The following is a 12224-nucleotide window of genomic DNA, read 5'->3' on the forward strand; positions in this document are numbered from 1 at the left end:
TGACGGAGATGGTATGTACGTAACGTAGGCTATGCAGTCTGGATTTTGGTCTGACGTTTGTCCTGCAAACTGATTCCTCAAATATCGGGTAGGTGCAGTGTTAGCCCAAGATGTTGAGGATGCAGAACATGCCATACTGTGTCACAAACTCTTAACCTGTGACCCCACAGAGTAAGCAGTGGCTTGTGGTTCATTAGTTGCTCTACAATATTATTTACTTGGGAGCTTGTTCCTTCTAGTAACTGACCATGGGCCTCCATGTTGGCTGCGGCCCAGGAAGTACCACGGTGCCGGGTTTGCTTGGTGGTGGCTGGCTCTGCATCATGATGTTTTCCTCATTTGCCACCACCCTGGGAAGCAGCATGCTAATACTGGCTTCTTTACCAGCGGGGCGATGGGATAACAGCCTCTGTAGAGCTGGCCCCTGGCAGTGGTGTGTGGAGTGCGTTGGACAAGCCCTTTCAGATCCCAGAGAGAGCCCTTGTGAGCCAGAAACAACCTGCCTCTCTTTAGTGGCCACATATCCAAAGGCTGGAGAAAGAAAGCTGCCGGGCACAGCTTCTCTCCACTTGGATTACAGGAGAACAGGTAGATCCTACTGCCCATATAAAAGGGTCTCTTCTCAGCAGGTGGAAGGCTGATGGAGATGACCCTGTGGAATAGCTTGTACAGTGGGTGATTTATTCCTCGGGCAAGTGCTCTCTTTTCGTACGTTTATTCTGTGTCCTGAGTTAGTGAGACTGAGAAGACTGCCTGGGAAAGGGTGTCAGATATCTGGGCTTTTATTTTAAATTTATTTTTTACATTTTTCTGAAGCTTCCATGTGCAGAGCTTAGCCAGACTTGGTTCTAGAATTGGTCTCTTTCCACAGCTCCAGGAAGGAATGAAGACCCAAGGCCAGATTCTTCTGTGTACTCAGGCCCCTTAACGCCACCAGAACTATGCAAAGCAGCTGATCTAGCCCAGTATGAGTTCCCTCATCATAGGACAACTTTCAGTTGATTCAGAGTTAGCCTATTAAGCTTCTGCACCACACCTTACCTGGCCTCATCCTGAGGCATGGCCAAAATTCACTGCACTGTAATTATCCCCAGCTGGCACATTACCCCTTGATGATTGTTGCCTGCTGGCATAGATTTAAGCTGCCTCCTGGTCAGATCTAAACAATACCTATGGCTAATACAGGTCTACCCTCTGAAACGGGGAGCCATAACAGGCTTCCTGACACCCCACTGTCTAGCATCTGTGGAGCTGTATCCCCCTCCTTCCCCCGCCAGAGGGAATGTAATGTCAGCAAATCTTCCAATTTTGTAAATTAAAGTGTTGGGTTTTTTAAAAAAAATATTGCGTTCCATGAAACTTCCTCCCCAACCCCATAATTTTAAAGCAGCGTTGAGACATGACCTACCTCTCCACACTCTGGGGTATTATGATGAATCCCCTCCACCACCAAGTGGGTGCAGAGGGGAGCCAGCCAGAGACTCCAGCCAGTAGGGGCGGAAGCTGCCAAAGCAGGAACCCCTGGAACCCTGGACATTGAGGGAACTGTTTGGACTAGACTTCCTGTGCCCTGTGCTGATTGGCTGTTTGCTCCAACCCTCCCCGAGTCCCCAGTCCCTTCCTCGCAGTCTCCCCACGCTTGCACCTCTTACCCTCTTTTCTCCACTCCCCTGCCCTCTTTGTCTCCCTTCCCTTCCTTTCCCCTTTCTTTCCATTAGCTGGTCACCTCCTAATTAACCCATCCCCCTCAAAAAAAAAATGGAATTAACATGACGCTTGCCCCTATCCCACTGATAGCTTTGCTCATGTGTTCTACCCCTTCACGCACCCTGCATATGTCTGGTCTGTTTAGATTGTAAGTTCTTCAGGCCAGGACCCATCTACTAATATGTACAGTGCCTCACATAATGGGGTCCTGTAGCAAAGCTGTCACTCCAGCACATCCCCTTGTGTCCAGATGTGCTGTCTCAGTTTCCCCAGTGTCATCTTTGGCCTACTTTAGTCATAAGAGTGACCTGGCCTTCCAGCTAGACTGCATTACAGCATCACAACTCTACCTTTTCCTCACCAGATGCACCTGAGCCACTCTAGTCTTTCCTCCTCTCTAACCACAGTCTGTGCCTCGATCAGCCTGTCAGCCCTGGGGCTAACACATTCCTTACTCAGAGGTTCAGGCCGGCTGCAGCTCTTCAGAGCCCGTGTCTCCAGTCAGACTTGTCACTTGGCCTGGGAGAAGCCTGTCTGCTCTTCTCCCCTTCCTCCTTTTCCAGTCCTACCCTTGGCCTAAGAAGCAGCGCAGATGAACCCCGGGACGGGCTCCGTGGCGGAAAGTTAACAGCTAAGATTGGTTTATATACCCTGTCACAGGCCCCACTTTTGCTTGGCTGTCATGCACTAATGTTATGTAAATAATAATACACTTTTTTAATCTGACCATAGCAATTTTACCATCTTTTTTGTTTTGTTTACCATGCCTAACAGCCAAGTCTCACAACTGATGCTTGGCACGTCGCTCGTGTTTGCCCGAGTACAGGGCACGTCTGCTTTTCATGAGCTACACGGTACACAAATCACCCTGGACCTGGCTGTGACAAACCCTTTCTGGGCAGGGCCCCGCGTGTTGCATGCCGCTGATCTCCTGCAGTCCATCCTCCAATACAGCCTTAGCTTTTGTTGTGTCCCAGGTCATTCTGAATACTTCTAACTGTGGGGTTTCTACCGCCGCCCTTGGGAACTTACTTAGAAACCGATGTACACATCCCTAATTTTCACTATTGAATATGTGCCATAGAAGTCTGCCTCTGGCTCTGAAAAAGAAATAGAGATCGGATATAGTGCAGCTTTATAGCTTAACCTCTATTCTATATCGATGAAATTAGAAGAATTCCCTTTTAAAATATAGTGTTAGAGAAATTAATGTTGTTTGATGTGCCCCGTTTCCACATGATAAAGGGGGAAGGGGATTTCCAGCCAGTTGGAGTTACTTTACAGAACTCTGGTATATACAATATTTTGCCAACAAAGCTGTTAATCTGCTGAGTAAATAAGGCTCAACCTTTTGCCCCTCTACCTACATCACGGCATCCTTGCAGGGCGGTTACAGTCAGCTACTACTCTTGTAGGAAGGAACAAGAGATTTGACCAGGCAGAGCTTGTTTTTTATTTTTGTATTCAAAGATTCAAGAGTTTCCTGAACCTAACTTTTGAGAGGAATTTTCCTTCAGCAGCTGGGCAGCCGTATCCTCTGTTAGCTCTATAGAAAAGAGAGGAATCTGAAGAAAGAGGGTAAAGAGGGGGCAGCTAGTAAAGTAAACCAAAGTGGTCATGTAAGCCATGCCTTTTTGGCAGAATGATTGAAATAAAGGCTGGGAGGAGCCGCACAGAAGCATGGAGTGTATTACAACGATTAGAAAGTAACGGCAGGAAAAAGAAAACCTCTGCAGTGTTTACAGATCCATTACAAGAGCAAATATTCTGAACGCTTCTCAAAACTTTTCCCCTAAGGTAAGAGCCCTATTTTTTTAAAATTCCATTTGACTCCTAATGTATGAAAACATCTGGTAATTAAAGACTCTAAAACTAACATTTCTCCAGTGTGCTCTGCTGTTTTGTTTGTTTGAACTGCCTGATTAGCAGATGCAGAATCTTTCTAAAGGATGAAGTTTAAATTCTTTCTACTGAAGTTTTATTGCCATTTTAAGGCTTTATTACTTTTTTGTCTTATTTGTGGTCTAATAACAATATAGTAACAATTTTTCAGCTTTTCACAGAGCATGCTTTACTGCAGCATGTATTCTGGTTTTAAAAGATATATGTATGTGTGTGTGCCAAATTTATTCTGCTGCCTTCTTTTAAAACCAGAATAAATCATACATACATACGTGTATGTGTATGTATGTCTAGAAGTGACGTTTTCTTTACATGTTTTTTAAAAATTCCAGTGGAGAGATATTTTTTTGAAATTCCTCCATGCCGTTTTCCACCCTCTACTGAAGCATTGTGCTAATAAAGGGGTATGTCTACACTAGGCAGACTATATCAGCATAACTGTGTTGGCATAGCCCTGTAGTGTAAATGCAGCCTACATGGACAGAAGGGTTTTTTTCCTGTCAGTGTAGGAACACCAACTCCCCAACTGACAGCTTAGTCTACACTGGCATGGCTACATTGGTCAGGGGTGTGAAAAAAACCACACACCTAACTGAGGTAGCCATGCCAACATAGCCACCAGTGTAGACACAGCTACATCAGTGGAAAGGTGCTTCCGTTGACGTAGCTAATGGCATTCAGGGAAGTGGTATTCCTACCTGGACAGAAAAACTACTTCTGTCAGTGTAGACTGTATCTACACTATGGGGCTATGCTGGCATAGCAGTGCCAATAGTCTCCATAGCATAGACAGACCTTACATTAGACCAGTGGTTCTCAAACTGGGGTTCATGAACCCCTGGAGGTTCGCAAAATGTTACAGGGGGTTCTTGGGGAAAAAATTCCCTAACGGTGGACAGAGCTGTCCCTAGGGACCCTGGGCAGCACGGGGCCAGCAGCCTGGAGCCCCTGGACTTCCAAGAGCTAAGCAGATCAAAGCAAGCATATCTATCACACTGAGGAGATTTAAACTTCAAGACTCCTTTTAAGAAATAGAAAGGGAGGTGGATACTTTTTGCTGTTTTTAAAATTAAATAGGCAGCTAGTATTGTTTTAAAAATTATTATGAAGAACAAGTTTAAGCTTTGTTGTAACGTGCGTTGTTTGCCTGGACTGCTCAAGACCTGAATGCTTGTATAGGAGGAACTCTTTGAGTTGTCTTCTTAAATACCTTTATGCTGTTTCACATCTGATACTCCTTGATGAAATGTAGGAGTCTTGTCTTATAACAGGCATATTCCAAGTGATACAAGCTACGAAAGTGAGATCTTGGAAGGGTGTTGCTGTTTTCATAATGTAATAAAAATACTGTAATGATAAATAATAATAATAAATAGTGTGTAATAAGCATGTCATAAAAACAAATTTTATATTGCCAGGATCAATGCTTTTATAATCTATACTCAGGTAAAGGAGAAAATCCCTGGAAATATTCATTTTTAGGAGGGGGTTCACGAGACTTGACATTTTAGTGAAAGGGGTTCACAGGTTGTTAAAGTTTGGGAACCACTGCATTAGACTGAAGTGCTCTTTTGTTGACTAAACTGCATCTACACTGGACAGTTACATTGGCATAACTCTGTGGGTCAGGGGAGTGGTTTTATCACAGCTCTGACCAGAGCCGGTGCCAGGCATAAGCAAAATAAATAATTGTTTAGGGCCCCAAACCACTCAAGGGGGCTCCCTATTCTGGGCAGGTCTATACTACCTGTTAAGTTGATCTAACTTAGTCGCTCAGGAGTGTGAAAAAGCCCGCCCCCGAGTGACACAAGTTTCACGCTGTCCACACCAGTGTTATGTTGGCGGGAGATGCTCTCCCGCTGATATCGCTTCCGCTTCTCGCCAAGGCGGAGTACTTATGGCAATGGGTACTTCACCAGACATGCCACAGTGCGTCAGTGCAGCTGTGCCATTGTAGTGCTGTAGTGTTGACTTGCCCTCTGTTTAACAAGTTTATTAGTATGTGTTGTAGGGGACCTCCCACAAACATTCTTTCCTAGGGCTCCCAATGGGCTAGCGCCGCTTCTGGCACTGACTCACGTTGCCATGCTGATATATCTTTTGAGTGTAGACTAAGCATTGTCCTTTGGTGAGGTGGTGTTCCTACATTGGCAGAAAAACTCTTTCTGCATCTACACTAGGAAGCTATGAGAGTGTAGGTTCTATAGTGTAGACATAATCTTTGAGGTGGTCTATGGAGAAAGGACAGTAGAGGTGGTATTAGTACCTGATGCCCTATTTTCTTTGCAATTCCTACACAAGGAGTTTCGTTTTTGTGATGTTAAAGTTGCAGGCATGTGTCAGCGTTTCAAGCGTATATTATCTTTCAAGAACACTGGTGTTTTAAAAATAAAATTAGAAACCCAGGAAATGTGCCATAGAAATCTCCTGGTAGGTGTGAAAAAAGAAAGATCTGCTATAGTGCATTTGTACTGCTTAACCTCTATTAGGAGAGAAAACAACCAAGGAATTGAAAGATAAATTTGTACTTCCACATTACATGTAAATCACCACCACTAGATTAACCCTGCTCCAGAAGATTGCTCTAATGCTCAGACTCATTTAGAAAGTACTGCACAGTGTTATTTTTGCAGTTTTGTGTTTGGTTAACTTACTTGTCTCTATAGATAGCTAAGAGAGTAATGGTGAAATTGTTTACTTTGATTGCTTGATGCAATTGTGTGGTTCTTGTCATGAATGTTCGGTCGGGATGATAATGTGAAATTGTTTTCTGTTGGCTCATCTGCGGAGTGACGGAATGCGTTTCTGGAAGTGTGTAAATCTGCAGTTGACTTAATTTGGAAGTAAATTTATTACAGTGACTCTGCAGAGAGCTCAATTCCAGCTGTACAAGGAAACTATTTTTTTGTCCTTTCCAAGTACAAATGTTGACTTTCGTTATTTCTTGGAGCAGAGTTTGGATTGTGGTGGTGATTTGTCTGCAGTTCTGTAGAAGTTAGAGTTGAAATGAAACCCAGAGGTACAGTGTTTTAAACCAAACTAGCTCCTCAAATCACCGAGACTGGGCGATGAAGCGCTGAATGTAGAGGAAAAACCCCTGAGAAAATGAGCTGCCACCGGCCGTGCTTATCAATTGCTGCACTGGGCGGGCTTTTCAAACCCGCCAGCCGTTTTCATTTCCTTGCCAGTCAGCTGCGTTTTGTATTTCTTCCTTCTCTCCCGTTCCTCCCAATCAACAGCGGCGCTTTCCATTTTTCCTCATTCTCTCCTTTAACCTTCTGTACTGAAGAGATCAAGGCACTCCAAAGAGTACGCCCTGCAGAACTGAGTTAAGAGGTTCTCAGAGATTTCGATTTCCCAGCTCCCATGTCCTGAGCGTGGCTGTTTCGGTGCTGTAGAGTGTCGAGGTTGCCATGTGGTTCCCTGAATTGCCTGGGTTCCTGACTTTTTTTTTTAAACTTAATCTTCTGAAAGAAAATTTTACACACATTGATATGAGTTTGCAACCAAAAATTCTCCACACCCAAGTGTTTAATGGGGAAACTTCTTTAATTTTTTTTAAAATCATCCACTCCCTTCAAGAGAAGTGCCCTGGGCTTGCAGATGCTTAGATTCCTTGATCCCATACTACTAGCTCATTCTGATTTGGTCCCAAATCTTCAGCACCATGATAAGCCTCCATCTTCTGTGGGCCAAATTCCATCTAATCCTACCCATTGGAATCAATGGGCATTTTGCCATTGGCTCAATGGGATCAGGATCAGACTCTTGCAGTCAGTTCTTGAGCAAATCACTTCACTTAACTTCTGTGTCTGTTTCCCTGTATGTAAAATGGGGATAGGACACTCATGTGAGATAAATGCTACTGGTTAGTTCATATTTGTACAAGACATTTGAAGATGTAAAGGCTCTATAGTATGTATTTATTTATGAGACTAGCATAGTGTTAGAGAGCTTATTCCTTCACTCTCCCACTTCCCTGGTCCTTCTCGCACGAACAGAGAGCAACAATACCCGAAGTCCGAAGGTGCAAACAATTCAATGTTTATTGGGGTGAACTTCCAGCAAGCTTAAATACAAGTTCCTTTTTCCTTATTTTCGAATCCCAACTTACTTCCTGTTTGCCCCTAATTTATGTAGTAATATTCTTAGCTATACCTTAACCAATCATTCTACTGAAATTTAACTAACCAATCCTAACATATTGTAACATGATTAGCTAACCAATTATATCCCACCACAATAATTAGATTACACCCAGCAAAATTAATTATACAGCAGACAGAAACAATCACAGAACCAGACAGAGGTTATACAGACAAACAATAGCAAAGTGGGAACTATAATGACAAAACAATACAGAAGTGAGGATTTCACATCCCAGCTATTGATAAGTGAGTTCTTGCCAGACAGGATGCTATCAAACTAAGCTTCCTTTTACATTTTCTAGGCACTTCCCTTTCTCTGGAGGTGATACGAATACAATCCTGTCCTGATAGTGCCTGACAGCCCAATAGCACCTTATTTCAATGTGACTAGTTTGGAATGTGAGGATGTGATTGTTCGCTTCCTAGCTTATGGCTGCCTCTGCTGCTTAGCCAAAGGCCTTAGCCTAAGAACAGGGCCTCAGACTGTCACAGTAAGAGAAGGACCTTGCACCGGCAGACAGTGATTTTGATTCTTTCTTTTATACCTCTAGAACTAGCCAAGTGATAAGAATACCCCTAAATTCTTAAAGTACAGGCCTTTACAGACAGGCCTGAATATCTATATCCTAACACATAGTAGAGGAGGAAGCTTGAAATGTGGAATTAATTTTATAACCAAATTTCTTGTAACCTTAGTTTTCTGATTCAACGTTTCCCATGTATAAGTAATTAGCAGCAACAAGTTGCTCTACTAAGAGGTAATTTTGGGTCTAAAATGAGAGATGTACTCCATTATGAAATGACTGGAGTAATTTCTCTTTGGAATAGCCTACCTCAGTCCTGCTCTTTCAGTTATAGTGGCATTCCTTCTGGCTTTAGTAGCAGAGAGAAGTTCACGTGTAATAATAATAATAATAATAATAATTAATAATAACAATAATGTGATAAATAACTTTAGTTCCACATTTTTGAGTATATTGTTACTTCACAACAGCAAATCACATAAGCAAGATGTGAACGTGTGATGTGCACTTTTAGCTTTTCTCCTTCGTCTTTTGCACTATTTGTCATCAAATTCCAAGTCTGAAGAAAAAATATTAACAAGACCAACTATATCATGCCAAGTGATCTCAGATCCCATTGAAATCAATGACAATGGAGAATGCCCAGGCACGTTCCGGGATAGATTCCTTGGTTAGCACTGAAGGAGTAATTAGAAATCTGAACCTATTGCACTTGGAGCATGCAAATGTTTTACTCCCCCCACAAAAAGATACCACACACAATAACAATAGTAAGGGGAACCGAGCCATGGAAGTGCTTTTGGCATCATTTATAAGTAAAGTCCAGCTGTCCAGTCAGCAACATCTGGAAGCGATATCCAAAGGGAAAACAATGAAACACATCCAAGCTCCTTTTATTTCAGCTACAGACATTTTAAAGGGTCAGATGCAAAGGTGTCTTATCCTGAGCAATGCGTGTGTCATTGTAGCTGTGTTGTTCCCCAGATATCAGAGAGACTAGGTGGATAATATTCTTTATTGGACCCATTTCTGTTGGTGAGAGTGACTGAAGAAGAGCTTTGTGTGGCTTGAAAGCTTCTCTCTCTCTCCAGCAGAAGTTGGTCCAATAAAAGATATTCGCTCACCCACCTTGTCTCTGTAACTGAGCTCTAATTCTTGGAAAGTCAGGATGTCTGTTTGTATGAAAGCATAATTCAGTCATACCATAGTATGATTGCATTTTGGCTTTGTGATTGTAATTAGATCTTGGACATCTATTATTTCACATATGTAACACCTTAAAGGTTTCACAAGTTACTCAAACTTGACTGATTTATGTGTACGTAGCTCACCCTTATGGACTGATCAAACAATTCTCTACAACTAGTGCTTTACACGTTCACTACATGTGTTTTTTGAGATAGGTGATACTTAGGTGACCAAGCATATCGTTGTTTCTGCTTTGATTGGATAACTCCCAACTTGAAAGGAATTTTAAAGGGAGCAGCCAAACGCTTCATAGAATCATAGAATATTAGGGTTGGAAGAGACCTCATGAGGTCATCTAGTCCAATCCCCCGCTCAGAGCAGGACCAGCACCAACTAAATCATCCCAGCCATGGCTTTGTCAAGCCGGGCCTTAAAAAAATTAAGGACAGAGATTCCACCATTTCTCATTCCAATGCTTCTCCTTCCAATGTAACCCATTCCAGTGCTTCCAGATAAATATTCTCACAAACATGCATTTGTTACTCTTTCTCTTTATGTGACTATCATTGGGAACAAAAATTCACTCAAGAACGTCCCTGGGCTTGTTCCTGCAAGATGTGGAAATACCTTCAACTCCTATTGACTTCCATAGAAGCGAAGGGTGCTCAGCTCACAGCACTTTCAGGAGTTGTTTGACATTTTGCAGGATCAAGCCCTTAGTGAATAATAGGGGCTGAATTCAAATTCAATTCTGTGGTGGTGGTTTGAACCATACTTTTTCGTCTTGCTCGCTCATCATCTCTTAATGGTTATTTAGGGCTAAATGCAGCACTCCTAGACATAATTGCAAATGATTTGAAGGACTGTAGGCGTTGTTTCTTAAAACTATGTATACATTTATAATAAACAGAAGAGTTTGACTTTAAATTTTAAATTAACACTTTTGTTCACTGGTAGGCCAAGATATGAAAATAATTATTTTTCTAGTTTTTTAAGGCTTTCTACCATTGTTAGGTTGTTTAGGATTCCACTGAAAATTCAAAACACATTTTGTATTTCTTAGTACTGTTTTGCATACCCAGATATACATGAATGCATAATTAGTAAGTTGGATTTCTATTTTTCAAATTACAAATATCATTTAGTTTGAGGTCCTTTTAGGAAATAATACTTTCAAACTAAAAACAGCAGAATGCGTACACACTTTTTCTGAAAGTATCAATAAAATTAAAAATGAAGTAGTAGTGTCTGTTGTTTAATTTCTAAGAAGAAGACTAAAAACATTAAATAGAGAAAAAGTTAAGAAAACCCTGCATCTACAACAGAAAAGTTTTCATTATCCTTGTAGTTTCTCCCCACCCCTAACATTTTTAGTAAAGGAGAGCACTTGAAGTGAGTTCTTTAATTTTGCAGTACAGAAGAGACAATTTCACCAAATAGTAATTATAAAAGCCATGGGAGAGGAGATAGTCTATTAGTTAAGGCATTAGGTCTAGGAGGGAGAGATCTGAATTTGATTTGTCTGCCAACACAGACTTCCTTTGCATGAAGAAACTTTGGCAAGTCTTTTGTTTCCAAATCTGTAAAATGGAAATATTGCTTAGCTTGGTAAAGTGCTTTGGTATCCTTGGATGCAAAGCATTGTACAAATACAACAAATATTTTTTCTTAGATTTGTTTTATTAGAATTTACATCCTTTTGTTTTTCTTTCTAGATCGAGAAATGCAGAGACTTCAGAGAAATATGAGTGTGTGCCAGCAAACTAAGGCTCTCTTACGTAAAAATCTACTTATCAAATGGAGAATGAAATTGCAGACCTTTCAGGCAAGTACAAAAAGATAGTTTGGGAACAAAAGAAAAAAAGCTGGGTCATGTGAGTGGGTTCTTTCCCTCCCCCCGCCCCCAAAAACCACTTTGTATTTGAGAGAGTAGTGAAAGTGAGACAATATTTGAAAAGCCCCAGTTGTTGTTGCCGTTTTTTGCGGGGCTTTTTCATCCATCAGAGTTCTTTTTCTCATTGCTGCAACAGACAATAGGAGAAATTCTCTCACCTGCGGGTTGTTATCGAAACTACTCTTCACTTTTAATAGTTGATCATGGTTTTGTGGTGACACACAGAGCACAGCCTTCATATTATATGCACTAATGTAAAATCAGTAAACTTTTTACGAAGTGTTGAGCTTTGTGTTTCATTGACTGAATAGGCGATATTACCCTTTGTATTTGCGTTGCTGCAGATCAGATTTTCAGGCATTAGCGGATGTGAAAGTTGTAAGCTCTGAATGATGTTAAAGTGACTATATTCTGTGACAAGATTTAGATTTTGCTGAAACTTCATTTTTTTTTTGAAGGAAAACTGTTCCATCTAAAATGTATTGACTGGCTTTGTTGCTTATCTTATCGTCAGGGAGGGAACATTCTCTCTGAAATTGTTGTGCCATTCTCTCTGCTCATTTACTCTTTTCCATTACCCAGGAATGGGTCCTGTCATTCCTATTTCTCTTTCTTGTGTACTTGATATCAACATTCACGTATCATGTCCCACATCCTGAAGCGCCTCATGCTTTCCTGGGACGATTAGATGACCCTGCCTATAATGCTACTGGGATGACAGTTGCTTATACACCCATGACAAGCCGCACGAGACAAATAATGAATAAAGTGGCTTCAGACTCTGTAATGATAGGTACGTTATGCCCATTAAATATTTAGATTTGTTATTACTTTAGCTGCCGTACCTGTACTGTGTCTTAA

The 12224-nt window shown here is 41.6% G+C and overlaps 1 protein-coding gene across 3 annotated transcripts in view; it reads left to right on the forward strand.

Moving 5' to 3' along the window:
- The first annotated feature begins 3182 nt into the window (after positions 1–3182).
- LOC102930325 (ATP-binding cassette sub-family A member 9) overlaps positions 3183–12224 on the forward strand; it is a 60027-nt gene continuing 50985 nt past the window's right edge. Inside the window, exons 1-3 of one of the 3 annotated variants that reach the window (XR_006285632.1) lie at positions 3183–3504; positions 11185–11294; positions 11946–12156. Coding sequence is in view for 1 of the 3 variants with exons in the window: in XM_037914514.2 (XP_037770442.1) it covers positions 11193–11294; positions 11946–12156 (313 nt within the window). In the remaining 2 variants the exon portion in view is untranslated. The remainder of the gene's footprint in view (positions 3505–11184; positions 11295–11945; positions 12157–12224) is intronic. The other 2 variants (XR_006285631.1, XM_037914514.2) reach the window with 2 other exon arrangements.

This window comes from Chelonia mydas, chromosome 14, assembly GCF_015237465.2.
Source record: "Chelonia mydas isolate rCheMyd1 chromosome 14, rCheMyd1.pri.v2, whole genome shotgun sequence".
NCBI classification, from domain to species: Eukaryota; Metazoa; Chordata; order Testudines; family Cheloniidae; genus Chelonia; species Chelonia mydas.